We start from the raw sequence: 17,527 nt of genomic DNA on the forward strand, positions 1-17,527 counted from the left end.
AGTCAGCTGGACCCCCACAAATCAGCCGGGCTAGACAATCTGGACCCTTTCTTTCTAAAATTATCTGCTGAAATTGTTGCAACCCCTATTCCTAGCCTGTTCAACCTCTCTTTCGTGTCGTCTGAGATTCCCAAAGATTGGAAAGCAGCTGCGGTCATCCCCCTCTTCAAAGGGGGGGACACTCTTGACCCAAACAGCTACAGACCTATATCTATCCTACCCTGCCTTTCTAAGGTCTTCGAAAGCCAAATTAACAAACAGATCACCTACCATTTCGAATCCCACCATACCTTCTCCGCTATGTAATCTGGTTTCAGAGCTGGTCATGGGTGCACCTCAGCCACGCTCAAGGTCCTAAATTAGATCTTAACTGCCATCGATAAGAAACAATACTGTGCAGCCGTATTCATTGACCTGGCCAAGGCTTTCGACTCTGTCAATCACCACATCCTCATCGGCAGACAAAACGGCCTTGGTTTCTCAAATGATTACCTTGCCTGGTTCACCAACTACTTCTCCGACAGAGTTCAGTGTGTCAAATCTGAGGGCCTGTTGTCCGGGCCTCTGGCAGTCTCTATGGGGGTGCCACAGTGTTCAATTCTTGGGCCGACTCCCTTCTCTGTATATATCAATGATGTCGCTCTTGCTACTGGTGAGTCTCTGATCCACCTCTAAGCAGACGACACTATTCTGTATACTTCTGGCCCTTCTTTGGACACTGTGTTAACAACCCTCCAGACGAGTTCAACGCCATACAACTCTCCTTCCGTGGCCTCCAACTGCTCTTAAATACAAGTAAAACTAAATGCATGCTCTTCAACCGATTGCTGCCTGCACGTGCCCGCCCGTCCAGCATCACTACTCTGGACGGTTCTGACTTAGAATATGTGGACAACTACAAATACCTAGGTGTCTGGTTAGACTGTAAACTCTCCTTCCAGACTCGCATAAAACATCTCCAATCCAAAGTTAAATCTAAAATTGGCCTCCTATTTCGCAACAAAGCATCCTTCACTCATGCTGCCAAACATACCCTCGTAAAACTGACCATCTTACCGATCCTTGACTTCGGCGACATCATTTACAAAATAGCCTCCAACAACCTACTCAACAAATTAAATGCAGTCTATCACAGTGCCATCCGTTTTGTCACCAACGCCCCATATACTACCCACTACTGCGACCTGTACGCTCTCGTTTCAAACTTGTCGCCAAACCCACTGGCTCCAGGTCATCTACAAGACCCTGCTAGGTAAAGTCCCGCCTTATCTCTGCTCGCTGGTCACCATAGCTGCACCCACCCGTAGCACGTGTTCCAGCAGGTATATCTCACTTGTCACCCCCAAAGCCAATTCCTCCTTTGGCCACCTCTCCTTCCAGTTCTCTGCTGCCAATGACTGGAACGAACTACAAAAATCTCTGAAACTGGAAACACTTAACTCCCTCACTAGCTTTAAGCACCAGCTGTCAGAGCTGCACCTGTACATAGCCCATCTATAAATAGCACAAACAACTACCTCTTCCCCTACTGTATTTATTTATTTAGCTCCTTTGCACCCCAGTATTTCTACTTTGCACACTCATCTACTGTCAAATCTACCATTCCAGTGTTTTAATTGCTCTATTGTATTTACTTCGCCACCATGGCCAATTTATTACCTTTACCTCCCTTATCTCACCTCATTTGCTCACATTGTATATAGACTTTTTTTCAACTGTATTATTGACTCTATGTTTGTTTTACTCCATGTGTAACTCTGTGTTGTTGTTTGAGTCTCACTGCTGTGCTTTATCTTGGCCAGGTCGCAGTTGTAAATGAGAACTTGTTCTCAACTTGCCTACCTGGTTAAATAAAGACAGTTCTTTCATGGTCTCAGCATTATAGTTTGCTGAGATAAATTCCTGAAGCTCCTTCTGATAGAAGGCCAGTGTTGCTGCTGAATTGCTAAGCGTTGCAGCTGTAGCAGTGCTGTCATGTGTCCTGCGTAGGAGGCGATCAGATGCCCTGCATAGTTTGTTAGGTAGCTCTTGGTCCGAACTGTGACAGAGAGAAACAGGCATAACAAGTGAAGCAAATTATTTGTCCATATGGGGGAAATGGCCAAAACCATTCTCATCTGCACCATGCTTGGCATGGCATGGGTTCTGTCGTTTGGCAAGTGCATTGGAGCTCACGCACAAAGTCTTTGAACAACGGAATGGATGTCGGTCATTGAAGAACTGAATTAATCAAATGTGGATGTGGCCGCCATGGCAGTAGGTGCATGTTCCTCGATGAGGTTTCTGCTTGCCCTCTCGAAGATTTCAGATGTGGATATTTTCTGGTCGACCATCACTGCCAGATCAGTAGGCTGAGACTGGATAATGCTAAAGCTGTGGTACATAGCATCATCATCAGAGTGATCATAGCCTGTGTCATAAAATTCAACAACCACACTTCGTTCAGAGGTAGGGTTGGGTTTGTTACCAGCGGGGGAAAGCTGGCCAGGATGTGCTCGAGAGCAGACTCAATGGTTGACATATGACTGTCCAGTAACTTAAGCTCCTTATGCATCTCACCGCGTTGAGATTTGTGCCCAGGCGATGGTGTTTATTGAGCAGTGGATCACAAGGGAAGTGAGACCAGTCATTAGACCTGGAGCTTTCTGAATAATCATTGATCTCTGTGGGAGACTCATCTGATGAGAATCCGGAGGCTTCGCCCTCAAAACGTGCAAGTTGAGATTTCAATGCTCTTGGTTTGAGCATTGAGGTCTAAAGCTGCTACCCGGTTGAGCATGTTCAGCTCCCAAGCAAAGAATGCAACATGTGTGCTCATCTATGGCTGGGAGTTGTGCTGCTGCCATGTTGCGTAGCTACCATGTTGTTGTCATGTTGTGTTGCTACCATGCTGTGTTTTCATGTGTTGCTGCCATGCTATGTTGTTATCTTAGGTCTCTCTTTATGTAGTGTTATGGTGTCTCACTTGTCATGATCTGTGTTTTGTCCTATATTTTTATTTTTATTTTATTTAGTATTTTTAATCCCCGCCCCTGTCCCCGCAGGAGGCCTTTTGCGTTCTGGTAGGCCTAAAAATTTGTTCTTAACTGACTTGCCTAGTTAAATTATTTTAAGTGTTCAAATAATACATTTTTACATAAGGGAAGTGTGTTCCAAGAAAAGGTAACAAAAAATGCCTTGTTTGTTTTGCTGTGTCTCATGTAAATCAAATCTAAATCAAATGGATTTATATAGCCCTTCGTACATCAACTGATATCTCAAAGTGCTGTACAGAAACCCAGACTAAAACCCCAAACAGAAAGCAATGCAGGTGATGAAGCACGTTGGGCTAGGAAAAACTCCCTAGAAAGGCCAAAACCTAGGAAGAAACCTAGAGAGGAACCAGGCTATGAGGGGTGGCCAGTCCTCTTCTGGCTGTGCCGGGTGGAGATTATAACAGAGCATGGCCAAGATGTTCAAATGTTCATAAATGACCAGCATGGTCAAATAATAGGTCTGGGACAGGTAGCACGTCCGGTGAACAGGTCAGGATTCCATAGCCGCAGGCAGAACAGTTGAAACTGGAGCAGCAGCACGGCCAGGTGGACTGGGGACAGCAAGGAGTCATCATGCCAGGTAGTCCTGAGGCATGGTCATCGGGCTCAGGTCCTTTGAGAGAGAGAAAGAAAGAGAGAATTAGTGAGAGCATACTTAAATTCACACAGGACACCGGATAAGACAAGACAGGAAAAGTACTCCAGATATAACAAACTGACCCTAGCCCCCCGACACATAAACTACTGCAGCATAAATACTGGAGGCTGAGACAGGAGAGGTCTGGAGACACTGTGGCCCCATCCGATGATACCCCCGGACAGGGCCAAACAGAAAGGATATAACCCCACCCACTCTGCCAAAGCACAGCCCCCACACCACTAGAGGGATAGCTTCAACCACCAACTTACCATCCTGAGACAAGGCCGAGTATAGCCCACAAAGATCTCCGCCACGGCACAACCCAAGGGGGGGCGCCAACCCAGATAGGATGATCACATCAGTGACTCAACCCACTCAAGTGACGCACCCCTCCTAGGGACGGCATGAAAGAGCACCAGTAAGCTAGTGACTCAGCCCCTGTAATAGGGTTAGAGGCAGAGAATCCCAGTGGAAAGAGGGGAACCGGCCAGGCAGAGACCACAAGTGCGGTTCGTTGCTCCAGAGCCTTTCCGTTCACCTTCATACTCCTGGGCCAGACTACACTCAATCATATGACCCACTGAAGAGAGGAGTCTTCAGAAAATACTTAAAGGTTGAGACCGAGTTTGCGTCTCTCACATGGGTAGGCAGACCATTCCATAAAAATGGAGCTCTATAGGAGAAAGCCCTGCCTCCAGCTGTTTGCTTAGAAATTCTAGGGACAATTAGGAGGCCTGCGTCTTGTGACCGTAGCGTACGCGTAGGTATGTACGGCCGGATCAAATCAGAGAGATAGGTAGGAGCAAGCCCATGCAATGCTTTGTAGGTTAGCAGTAAACCTTGAAATCAGCCCTTGCCTTGACAGGAAGCCAGTGTAGGGGAGGCTAGCACTGGAGTAATATGATCACATTTTTTGGTTCTAGTCAGGATTCTAGCAGCAGTATTTAGCACTAACTGAAGTTTATTTAGTGCTTTATCCGGGTAGCCAGAGAGTAGAGCATTGCAGTAGTCTAACCTAGAAGTAACAAAAGCATGGATTAATTTTTCTGCATCATTTTCGACAGAAAGTTTCTGATTTTTGCAATGTTACGTAGATGGGAAAAAAAGCTGTCCTTGAAACAGTCTTGATATGTTCGTCAAAAGAGAGATCAGGGTCCAGAGTAACGCTGAGGTCCTTCACAGTTTTATTTGAGACGACTGTACAACCATTAAGATTAATTGTCAGATTCAACAGAAGATCTCTTTGTTCCTTGGGACCTAGAACAAGCATCTCTGTTTTGTCCGAGTTTAAAAGTAGAACGTTTCCAGCCATCCACTTCCTTATGACTCTATGTGTATGCTTTGATTGCCTTGGTTAAGGCTTCGGAGGCTTCAAAATAAAGTTACACTTACCATTGGTTCCAACCCGTCGTGCTTCGGGGTTGAGACTCCCGCCTAAATATGTATCAAGGTCCAGGCTCGAAACTCCCACCAAGATGAAGCTATCTGACTGGCACAGTCAAGCGTGGACTGTCAGTCTCAGCTCTGGTGGACTTGGTCAAGTGAGGACCAGTAGCGGAATCAGTGGAATGGTATCAAATACATAAAACATGCGTTTTATAGTGACAGGTCACGTTGGTACAGTAAGGGTGTGCTGTGACTGTAAACATCTTGGACATTAATAAGCAACTCAATCACATAGTGTGAAGAGGAAGGAGTTCCCATAGGTCATTGGCAATCCATTTAAAAAATGAAAGAGAACAATTGATTTGATTACAAACCAGGTAGTTTGGGTCTGGATGCTGATTGGCTGAAAGCAGTGGTATATCAGTCAATACCACAGGGTATGAGTAAAATGACATGTTTACTGTTCTTATTAGGTTGGTAACCAGTTTATAATAGCAATAAGGACCCTTATTAATAATTAAAGCCTGAAGAGGTGTGGTATATGGCCAATATACCACCAGTAAGGGCTGTTTCCAGGCACTCCTCGTTGCTTTCTGCATAAGAATAGCCCTTAGCTGTTGTATTTTAGCCATATACCACACCTCCTCTGGCTTTAATTATAATTTACAGTAGGAAGGGGACCACACACTAAACCATCTTTGGTAGGACTACTGTTTCGCAAACAAATCCCCTTGCATCCTAAATAACTACTCAATATTATTTATCAATTAGTCAGTCAGTCACAATTTACCCATGATACACCACGGCTTTGACGCTCACGAATATGGGCTATGACTTTGTGGCTGGACATCCTGAGGGGTTCATGCTGATTGTACAGAGATTGTGACAGCCAGATAAGTGGCGTCCCTTGAGAAGGCAAGAACAAGATGTTTGTAAGGAGAAGTGCAGTATTATCATAAGGAGACATATACTTGGAATATGAAGGAAGAGGCAGAGGAGATCTCAGAGAGAGAGGGAGGAAGAGAGTGAGCTTGAGTCGGTTAAAAATTGCGGGAAAAGGGGAGATGGTTTGTTAAAGAAGAATGGTAGAAAGTGTAAGCAGAGTGAGCTGAAGACAGGAGGAGAAATGGAAGGGAATGAGGTCGAAGTATCGGAGGTGGTAGTTGTGGTGAAGTTCTCTGAGGCCGAGGCTTGCACCCAGGGTCAGGATGAAGATGAGTCTGTGACAGTAGGAGTGAAGTTTTTGGAAAAAGTGTACCCTTGCCTTTTGGCTGATTGCTTTGTGGTTTCAGGGTGGGTGAAAACAGAGTTGGGTGCTGTGGAATCGGTGAGAGTAACCAGAAGTGGTCTGGTAATAATTGATTGTGTTTCTGCTGGTCAGAGGGAAACGAATGGGGGCAAGACATTCAAAAAATGTTGCTCTTAAGGAAAGGGTGCCATTGAAAGGTGTGATTACTGGGGTAGCAGTAAATGTGTAAGTTGACCAACTGAAGGGTAAGATTCCCGGTGTTTGTGATGCTCGTCATTTGGTGCGATGCAGACAGGGTGCTGTGAGTGGTGAAACATAGTCATTGTCTGTTCTTTTGAGTTTTGATGTTGAGTCTTTGCCCGACAAAGTGATGTTAGGATATATATAGTTGAAGTCGGAAGTTTACATACACCTTAGCCAAATACATTTTTAAACTCAGTTTTTCACATGACGTTTAATCCTAGTAAAAATTCCCTGTCTTAGGTCAGTTAGGATCACCACTTTATTTTAAGAATGTGAAATGTCAATCTAATAGTTGAGAGAACAATTTATTTCAGCTTTTATTTATTTCATCACATTCCCAGTGGGTCAGTAGTTTACATACACTCAATTAGTACTTGGTAGCACTGCCTTTAATTGTTTAACTTGGGTCAATAGTTTCAGATAGCCTTCCACAAGCTTCCCATATAATAAATTGGGTGAGTTTTGGCCCGTTCCTCCTGACAGAGCTGGTGTAACTGAGTCAGGTGTGTAGGCCTCCTCGCTCACACATTCTTTTTCAGTTCTGCCCACAAATTTTCTATGGGATTAAGGTCAGGGCTTTGTGATGGCCACTCCAATACCTTGACTTTGCCACAACTTTGGATGTATGCTTGGGGTCATTGTCCATTTGGAAGACCCATTTGCGACCAAGCTTTAACTTCCTGACTGATGACTTGAGATGTTGCTTCAATATATCCATATAATTTTCCTCCCTCAAGATGCCATCTATTTTGGGAAGTGCACCAGTCCATCCTGCAGCAAAGCACCCCCACAACATGATGCTGCCACCCCCATGCTTCACAGTTGGGATGGTGTTCTTCAGCTTGCAAGCCTCCCCGTTTTCCCTCCAAACAGAACGACGGTCATTATGGCCAACCAGTTCTATTATTGTTTCATCAGACCAGAGGACATTTCTCCAAAAAGTATGATCTTTGTCCCCATGTGCAGTTGCAAACCGTAGTCTGGCTTTTTTATGGCAGTTTTGGAGCAGTGGCTTCTTCCTTGCTGAGCAGCCTTTCAGGTTATGTCCATATAGGACTCGTTTTACTGTGGATATATATACTTTGTACCTGTTTCCTCCAGCATCTTCACAAGGTTGTTCTGGGATTGATCTGCATTTTTCGCACTAAAGTATGATAATCTCAAGGACACAGAACACGTCTCCTTCCTGAGCGGTATGAAGGCTGCGTGGGTCCATGGTGTTAATACTTGCGTACTATTGTTTGTACAGAAGAACGTGATACCTTCAGGCGTTTAGAAATTGCTCCCAAGGATGAACCAGACTTGTGGAGGTCTACAATTGTTTTTCTAAGGTCTTGGCTGATTTCTTTTGATTTCCCATGATGTCAAGCAAAGAGGCACTGAGTTTAAAGGAAGTCCTTGAAATACATCCACAGGTACACCTCCAATTGACTCAAATGATGTCAATCAGCTTATCAGAAGCTTCTAATGCCATGACATCATTTTCTGGAATTTTCCAAGAGTTTAAAGGCACAGTCAACTTAGTGTATGTAAACATCTGACCCACTGGAATTGTGATAAGTGAAATAATCTGTCTGTAAACAATTGTTGGAAAAATCACTTGTGTCATGCACAAAGTAGATGTCCTAACTGACTTGCCAAAACTGTAGTTTGTTAACAAGAAATTTGTGAAGTGGTTAAAAAAATGAGTTTTAATGACTTCAACTGTAAGTTATCATGTATGAGCTTTTGTGCCGAATACATTACGTTGTTACAGGTGTCAAGCTTATAGGCATGTAGCAGCAGTGTGTAGGTAGGAGGGAGGTTCCTTGATGTGAGAAGTGTGCAGAAGGGCATTAGACAAAGGAATGTGTAGCATTGGGGCAGGGAATCAGAAATGTCCTTTGCGAGAGAGGCAGGTTGAGGTTTCCAGGGTCAGAGTAGTGCAGAATATTTTGATGCAGTGAAGAAATTAGAGGAAGATAGGTCAAGGGGGAGGTATCCTGAGAGGAGTGGCGTGAGTAGTAGATCTGTACCAGTACAGAGGGATAGGCCAACAACAGATATATGTTTATTTGTATTTTTAGCAATGGTTATCAACTCTACTGCAAGGATGGAACGTAAGTCACGGAAAATTGAATTTGTGGTGGCAGGTGCAGAGAGGTATTTGGGTGTTCAAGTCTTGACATCAGAAGAGGTACAGGGTGTGTTAAGTGGTGGTGTCCCATACTTTCAGGTTGTTGGCCTGAGGTAGGACTAAATAGATTTAAATAGTAGAGTAGGGTGGTGTTAATCTTTTTTTTTTTTTTTTTTTTTTTTTTGTGAATGTAGTGTTCGATTGTAGGGTATTTAAAAAATAATTATAATAATTCAAGCAACGTTTAAAACGTATAAGGGAGTTGTACTCCAGTCTAGTAGGTGGCAGTAATGTAACATTTATTGGATGCCAACCACCGTTAAACCTCATCGAAGAAGAAGACATACTGTTTCACAACTTCGGAGCAACACAGCAACCGATTGAACAACCAATGTGCCAAGTACATTGCATTGTGGGAAACGTATCCGCACGTTGACATTGGGGATACAGCGCCAGTGATTTCAAGGACCCAGGTAGGTGATTATGATGTTGGAAATTGTTCTTTTGAGTCTTTATGTTGATCAGATTGGTAAACTATACAGTGAGGACATATCCGATGGTGTGATACGCTTTGTTTTCAGTAACGTTACATCTATTTCTTAACACATAATTGAAGAAGTGCTAGCTAGCAGCTAATGCTAACATAGGTATGTAACTGAATTACACTATTTTGTAACAAGTTCGCTTTTTCTAGCTAGCGACATAACTGCATTTGCTGGCGTAGCTAGTTAGATCCTTTCTCCAGACTAGCTATCATTTATGAGACAGAAAAATAGCTGCTAGTAAACTACTGTATTATCAAGAAGCTAAGTAGTATTTTGGCTGATAGACTGATTCAGCTAGCTAACTAAACGTCTGACCACTTTTGTCCTCTAGCCCATCTTTCTGGACAAGGACAGATCAGTCCAGAAATGGGTGCCACTATGTCCAGTCCTGCTCCACCCACAGTCAAGGCCGAATCTATGATGGCCTCTCCCCCTCCTGCGTTTGTTGGCGGCGTGGCCCCACCACAGGGCTGTCCTATGCACCAGGCACAGGAACCAGTCAAAGGTAGGCTCCATCTCTGTTTCATCACCAGGACCGATGGCTTGCCGGTCTATATCGCTTTTTCTTGAGTTTTTCCTGAGCTTTGCTTACCACCTACTATTGTTAGTAGGGTAAATCCATTTTAAATAATACACTTTTTCATAGCACCTCTTTTGATTTGATTGAAACTTTCCATATATATTTGCCCAATGTAGAAGTGCTCAGAGGTGACTTTTTGGACCTGAATGCCAAAACCTTCAAAAGATAAAGCTTCTCCAAAGTATATAGTGTACAATTTGTAATCTGTGTAGTGATTGATTGTGTTGGTTGATCTTTGTTGTGTCTGACAGGTTGTGGTAACAATTTCCCCCTCTGAGGATGATAGAGGGTGTATCTATCACGTGGAGCTTTTCTCTTTGGGGAAGGAGTTATTCCTGACTGTGTGACCCACTTGACAAGGAACAACTCCTGTTCCTATTCCCTGGATCTGGGTTCTAACTTTTGTTTTGCCATAAATGCCCTCCGCAGTTGCCCCTCCATCAGAGTGCCCCATGCACCAGGCTACTGCTGCTGCCCCTACAGAAGAGAAGCTTGCTGCTGCAGCAGGGCCAGTGCACCAGGACCGGGCCTATGAGTTTGTGGCGTGTCCTATGAAGGCAGCAGCAGCCGGACAAGGCCAGACTGACATTGACCCCACTAACATGGTCAGTATGATGATAATGCATGTACATGTTCCATGTTAACTGTTCACTGCTGCGGGGACTTGCTTCCATTCAGCCATAAGTGCATTAATGAGGTCGGGCACTGATTTGGGCAATTACGCCTGGCTCGCAGAGTCGGGTTTCCAATTCATCCCAAAGGTGTTTGATGGGGTTGAGGTCAGGGCTCTGTGCAGGGAGTCAAGTTCTTTCAGACCGATCTCTACAAACCATTTCTGTATGGACCTCGCTTTGTGCACGGGGGCATTGTCGTGCTGAAACAGGAAAGAGCCTTCCCCAAACTGTTGCCACAAAGTTGGAAGCACAGAATTGTCATTATATGCTGTAGTGTTAAGATTTTCCTTCACTGGAACTAAGGGGCCTAGCCCAAACCATGAAAAACAGCCACAGACCATTATTCCTCCTCCACCAAACTTTACAGTTAACACGGTGCTTTTGGGCTGGTAGTGTTCTTCTGGCATTCGCTAAACCCAGATTTGTCTTTTGGACTGCCAGATGGTGAAGTGTGATTCATAACTCCAGAGAATGTGTTTCCACTGCTCCAGAGTCCAATGGCGGCAAGCTTTACACCAGCCAACAAATGGCATTTGCGTGTGGTGATCTTAGGCTTGTGTGTCTGCTCGGCCATGGAAACCCATTTCATGACTCTCCCGACGAAGTTGTTGTGCTGACGTTGCTTCCAGGGGCAGTTTGGAACTCGGTAGTGAGTGTTGCCACTGAGGAAAGACCATTTTTATGCACTACGCACTTCAGCACTTGGTGGTCCCGTTTTGTGAGCTTGTGTGGCATACCACTTCGCGGCTGAGCCGTTGTTGCTCCTAGACGTTTCCACTTCACAATAACAGCACTTACAGTTAGTTGACCAGGGCAGAAATTTGACGAACTGACTTGTTGGAAAAAAGGCATCCTATGACAGTGACAGGCCATTCTCTGCCAATGTTTGTCTATGGAGATTGCATGACTGTGTGAGGGATTTTATATACCTGTCAGCACCGGGTGTGGCTGAAATAGCCAAATCCACTCATTTGAAGTGTTGTCTACATACTTTTGAAGTGTAGCTCTCTAAGAGGAAAACTGCCATTTACTACCAAATTTGGAAATTGCACATTCTGCGTGCTACTATTATAACTCTCACCAGCAGTAAGTTGAAAGCCCGACTCAGTTGATCTACATTTTTTTGGTCGGGACCTGCAGTCACCCCGTTCTGGGGCAGTATGGCTGCTGTAGATCATATGTTTAGGGTTTTTTCTCACCATGATTTCAGCTGATTTGGTTGGTTGATATGTGCTCAACTAGAGTAGTGAATGGAAAAGTCACTTCATAAAAGTTGATAAACAGACCAAGGTTAAACATGTTGGCTAATGTTATTATCATCCTGTTCTGTCCAGATGCCTCCACCCAACCAGGTCCCTGCCCCAGACCAGCCCTTCCTTCTACCAGTGAACCGAGAGGAGTCTAAGATCCCGCGGGCTGGAACAGGCAAGAACTGGGTCTACCCCTCGGAACAGATGTTCTGGAACGCCATGCTCAGAAAGGGGTAAGGATACCCTCACTTTTGCTACAAAAATGTAGTTTTACAAAGGATACAATTGAGCAGATCTTGTTTCCTGAAAATGGTGGAATAGTAAGCTGTAAAATATAGGCTGGGCTATTGAAGTGCTGTGTATTGACTTTGCGAACACATTGTAATTGTGAGGTGTTTTGGTCTGACTTTTTATTTTGTCTTATTTAGTTGACATGCAAATACTCGTTATACATAACACTGCTTTCCAGAAGTAGGAGACGACACTGTACTGCACTGTCCTTTAGTGCTGAGCATTTATTTTTTTTACATTAAATGCATTGTGGGTTGAATACTGTAACACAGAATAAAACCATTTTTAAAAGTCACATGATGGTAGTAACTGCCCATTACTGCTTATTAACTTATTAACCATTTATTCACATTACTTTACTTTAATAAATATTTCAGTTGTTGTGTATATTACATTTGACTGTTATTCAATTCCAAGTCATCATCTCATCTCTATAGAGCTGCTGTCTGACAAAATCACTATTTTGTAGTTCAACCTAAATAAGGCATACTTTTATGACTGCTGAAAACCAACTATAAATCACTTAGATTTTGTATTTTCAGGTAGAGATACCTCGTGAAGCAACAGCTGCTCTCTATATCACCTCACCATTGCACATGCTTCTCTCTTCCATAGCAGGCGTAAAAGAAACAGACCAGACAAGTAGATGCGCAGTGTATTATGGTCATTGTAGTTAATTGTCACATTTTATGCATTAAACTATGTCTAATATTGGCCTGTTGGAAACTACAACTCCCTGCTACATCGCACAGTTCAGACTGGTCTGATTTATCTCTAGAGAAAATGCTTTGTGTGCATTGAGCTCACAGAAAAAAACGTATGAGTTTAAAAACTGAAAAATAACTGCAATTTCAGTTAATCACTCAGCACTTCTGTCCTTTAAAGATGCACTATGCAGAAATTGCTCTGCCATTTCATTTCCTGTTTGCTAAAATTCTAATAGTTCGCCTAATTTCCGTTTGTATAGTATAGAGAATGATTTTACCATCTAAACTGCTGTGAAATATCCATTCTGTAACCTAAATGATTGTATTTTCAGCTTTTTGAAGCTGGTGTACAAAACCGAAAGCATAAGGCGCAAAAACTAAACCTGAGCGTGGGAAACAAAGAAATAGCGCACATAGGACAGATATACTGCTTCTTAGACTTGCTTTCAATGAGAATGACCGATCTAAAACTCATATTTCTATGTGAATTTAGTTGGGTCACCCAAAAAGATACATATTGCAGCTTTAAAACAGCAGAAAGGTTCCATTTCTCACCAGCCGTGTTAACCTCTTCATCACCAGGTGGCGCTGGAAGGAAGATGAACTGGGTCAGCAGGACATGTCCAACATCATAAAGATCCACAACACCAACAACGAGCAAGCATGGCAGGAGATTCTTAAGTGGGAGGCCCTCCATGCCGGGTGAGTAGAAAAAATACGAAACCGTTTCAGAGCCACTATACCAAGTGCTTTAGTTAATCACAGATTTAGTTATTCATAGTTGGTCATAGTTAATACTTAAGCTAATCATGGATTACATCATTTTAGAGGCCTTCCAGACTGACACATCAATAACCTGTCTGGCCCCCAGATCCACAAGCACCTCTTTTACTTTGTTATAAAATAGTTTTTTTAAATGGGGAAATAAATGTAAAAAATTGACCTGTTCCCCACTGACATGTTACTTGTTAGGGAATGTCCATGCGGTCCATCCCTGAAACGGTTTGGTGGCAAAGCTAAGGAGTTCTCCCCAAGGGCTCGAATGCGTCACTGGATGGGGTGAGGAGTTTATTTATTTCATTTTTTTTACTTTAAAATGTTTGTGCAAGATGTTATTTGTACAGAGTACATTCTGAATTGAAGCCTTAACATGATATGCTCATTTGAAAGTGGAAGTGGCTTGATATGCTTACACAGTTCCTTTCACAGTATAATGTATTTACGTAAATGTGTTTCTACAGATATGAATTGCCGTTTGACCGTCATGACTGGATCGTGGACCGCTGTGGGAAGGAAGTCCGCTACGTGATCGACTACTACGACGGAGAGATCAACAAGGACACCTATGAGTTCTCCATCCTGGACGTCCGCCCAGCTTTTGACTCTATAGGTGCAGTCTGGGACAGGATGAAGGTGGCCTGGTGGCGCTGGACCTCGTAAGCAGCAAGCAAAACACTGTAAAACAAGGTTTTACATTCTTCATTTCGATACTAAGATGTTATAAAAACAACAACAACAACAACCCCAGAAGACCCATTCAAAACTGCAGTAAATGCTTCATCACGTGACTGTAATATACCAGATTCTCCATCATAATCCTATTGATTTCACATTTGATTTCACTGTTTGATGTGTTTTGAGGTGTTTCGGTTCTAGATTATTCTAGTGTAGTTTAAACGCCTTGGTGCACACATTATCCAGCGAGGGCGAGTGGCTTGCTTTAAGGGTTCGCTGGAGGTATGGTGCTTTGGTTCTATCCTCTCAGCCTTTCTAACATTGGTATAATTGCACAGAGAATGATTGGCTATAGCTAAATGCGATGGAGATGGATGGGCAACCCAGCAGGGATGTTGACCTTTAAACCAGACCAACTGCAGGATCCCCCCCTTCTATTTCCAGACTTTTTAGTTTAGATAATATGCCCTGTTTTGTTTTGGTGGTCAAATATTAAAAACTTCCGTTGAGTATTTCTAAAACAAAATAAGATGACCAAACCACTATCATTACATCTGTCTGGGTTTAATATACTGTAGAGCTTTGCAACACAGTGGGCTGTTTTTATTTGGATCATGCTTTCAAGCCTCATACTATTCAGTTGCATTTGTCACTTAACTGTCTATTAAAGTGAAGGTAAAACCGTAGTCAGCTCAGTCTTTTTAAATAGATGTTTTTTAGACTATTCTGTGGTCAAACCTTTTGAGTGTACTCCATTTTGCTTTTGTCTCAAGATACCCTTCCTGGTTTTGTAGTGATCAGATACACGTTGGCCCTATTCAGAATTGTAGCTCGTTTTCTTTCTCTCTGTTCTGTTCTCTGTCTAGTTGTATAGTCATGTCAAATTCCCCGTGGGCTACTGTGGGAAGCTATGCTGATTGATTGTATTTATTGTCTGTGAGGTTCATTTGTGTGTACAGCTGCTTGTTTTCTAAAATGATTTTATTCCTGATTATCCAAACGACCATTAAACTTGGTACTATTGGCTCTGAAACCATTTGTTCTCTATCTTGTCAGTTGTATTTTCAGCACCATCTTCTGGTTTGGTGATAAAACTGTAGCTGGGCTATATGAACTGCAGATGGCGCCATATCTCCCGGATATATCTCCTTCCATATCACTCATTTCTCGAGGACCTGCTTTGCACGCCAGGGCTCATTACGAGCCAGCCCAAAGGTCGGTGAATTTAAGTGTGGGTCACAGTGTGATGAACGTGAAAGAAAGGCACATGGTTTTTAAAAAGGAGATCTAAAGTAATTCAATAATCTCACCTGAAACCTTTTTTTTTACTAGGCGAGTCAGTTAAGCACAAACTCGTATTTACAATGACAGCCTACTGGAGAACAGTGGGTTAACTGCCTTGTTCAGGGGCAGAAAGACAGATTTTTACCTTGTCAGCTCAGGGATTCGATCTAGCAACCTTTCGGTTACTGGCCCAGCACTCTAACCACTTGGCTACCTGCCTAGTAGCCTACACTTTATGGAAAGGAGAGTAAATGAGAATCTGTACAGAGAACCAACCACTCCACAGTCTGAAGATAGATTCATTTCCTGATACAGTATTGTGTCTGTTCAGCTGGGGAATTTTCCGTTGCCTTTTGAAGAGGGGTGAGCAGAGATGGACAGATGTAGAGAAGGCGAGATAGACAGACAAATGGATAAAGAGAAGGAGTACCAGTGCTCCTGCTGGTGCTGAGTGGGTGTGGGAAAGGGAACTAAGATCACACCCTGGTTAGCTCTATACTCCTGAGCTTCCTGCTTTTTCTGCTTTATTTTCAACTACTCTACCTGATAAAGATGGGGGGGGGTGTTGTCTGTTTGCTGTCTTTCACGGGTCAGCCAAAGAGAGAGAGAGGGAGCTGGTTACACTGTCTGTTACCTGCTGGGACCTAGCCTTAACAATTGTCAGGGATGTTCTACTGCTTGAATCCCAATATTCTGGAATGACCTGCCCCCACAACACACACAGAAACCCCCCACAGCATGTGGACCCTAAACGCTCCACCACGAACACGTCTGCAAAATGTAATGTGCATCATTTTCTAACATTTCCACCAGGGCTGCTGCTTGGCAGGGTGCCATATAATTCCTGCTGTACGTAGCAGACAGACGCACAAACAGCCCGTGGCATTTTAGTAAATGGAGGATTTACTTTTTTTTTCATCCTATCTGGTCCCTCCAGTCTGTATTTACATGGCAAAGAATGCTTGTTCTGGTGTGTTTTGTGCGTGCACTACATTATAATGTCCACATGTCACCACTGTATCGTCGTTCGTGTCTGCTGATCACGTCCTGGTGTGGGTCTATGAATGTGCATGCGAGAGCGTGGGCCATGGATAGAGGAGACAAAGGGGGTCCATGTTAAAAAAATAAATAAACAGATTTTGAACTGCTTACTAATGTCTTACAGCACTATTGATCCCATCCTGTGACATTGATGGAAATGTATACACATTGTGTTTCATAACGAGTTCACCCAAATGACAAAATGACATAGGCTGCTTACAGAGTAAGGAAACCAATGTGTGACAGCAATGCGTTTTTGCCGTTGTGGCACAAATCCCATTCGTGTCATGGTACAGATATTAGCATTGTTTTTGTTTTTTCACGCGTCATGTTCAAATCAGTTATAAGTGACTTTGTTGAGCTTCACCATCAATTGTAGATACTTTCGGATGATTTGGACATGATGCGTGACAAATTATGTCCGTACCATAACTTGAATGGGATTTGTGCCACAAATGCTAAAATGTTAGCATTTGGAAACAGTACCAGGGAAATAAAACCAAAGAATGGATTACTGTCATACCTTGTCCAAAAGCACAATAAATAGTAAATGTGGAACATGATTTTGGCTGATAATCGTCGCACACGGTGTACATTGGCTTCAACAAAGCACTTATGAGGATAAAGCCATGCAAAGTGGGAGGCCTAATCTCCAAGGAATTCTCTGCATGGAACTCACTGCAAATGACAGTGAAATTTGGTCAGCTAATTCCCCTCCTGTTAGCTAACAAAAGGAAATAACTTTAGTTTGGTTTTGCCTGTGAAAAAGAGTTGCTGTGTTGTTGGCTAGAATTCATGCCTTTACTGAGTTAGCAACACGGAATAGTCTTTCCAGGCTAGAATTGTTCGTGTATACTTACATTTTAAGAATGTCAACATGTAGCTGTCAGGGAGTTCAGAACTAGAGATTTGACTACCAATGTTGAAACTGAGACGGACACTAGTGAACATGTTACTGACCCCGTCTACATCACAGAACATCAGGCCTCCTACAGGCCTCCTACAGAGTGGACAACAGAGGCAGTTACCCA

The 17,527-nt window shown here is 43.3% G+C and overlaps 1 protein-coding gene across 3 annotated transcripts; it reads left to right on the plus strand.

Annotated features, from left to right (window-relative positions):
• Positions 1–8,952: 8,952 nt before the first annotated feature.
• LOC110535493 (cytochrome c-type heme lyase) lies at positions 8,953–15,207 on the plus strand. Of its 3 annotated transcripts, none has more exons than XM_021620517.2 (7): positions 8,953–9,142; positions 9,546–9,718; positions 10,220–10,399; positions 11,803–11,951; positions 13,299–13,418; positions 13,689–13,775; positions 13,958–15,207. In XM_021620517.2, the coding sequence occupies exons 2-7, from the start codon at positions 9,581–9,583 to the stop codon at positions 14,154–14,156; spliced, it is 873 nt and encodes a 290-aa protein (XP_021476192.2). In that variant the 5' UTR covers positions 8,953–9,142; positions 9,546–9,580; the 3' UTR covers positions 14,157–15,207. The 3 variants fall into 3 exon arrangements, with proteins under 3 accessions (XP_021476192.2, XP_021476193.2, XP_036791094.1); XM_021620518.2 differs by having other exon boundaries at positions 8,958–9,142; positions 9,546–9,719; positions 10,224–10,399; XM_036935199.1 differs by lacking the exon at positions 8,953–9,142 and adding an exon at positions 9,181–9,315 and having other exon boundaries at positions 9,543–9,718.
• Positions 15,208–17,527: the final 2,320 nt, after the last annotated feature.

The sequence above is a fragment of the Oncorhynchus mykiss genome, chromosome 11 (genome assembly GCF_013265735.2).
Source record: "Oncorhynchus mykiss isolate Arlee chromosome 11, USDA_OmykA_1.1, whole genome shotgun sequence".
Lineage (NCBI taxonomy): Eukaryota > Metazoa > Chordata > Actinopteri > Salmoniformes > Salmonidae > Oncorhynchus > Oncorhynchus mykiss.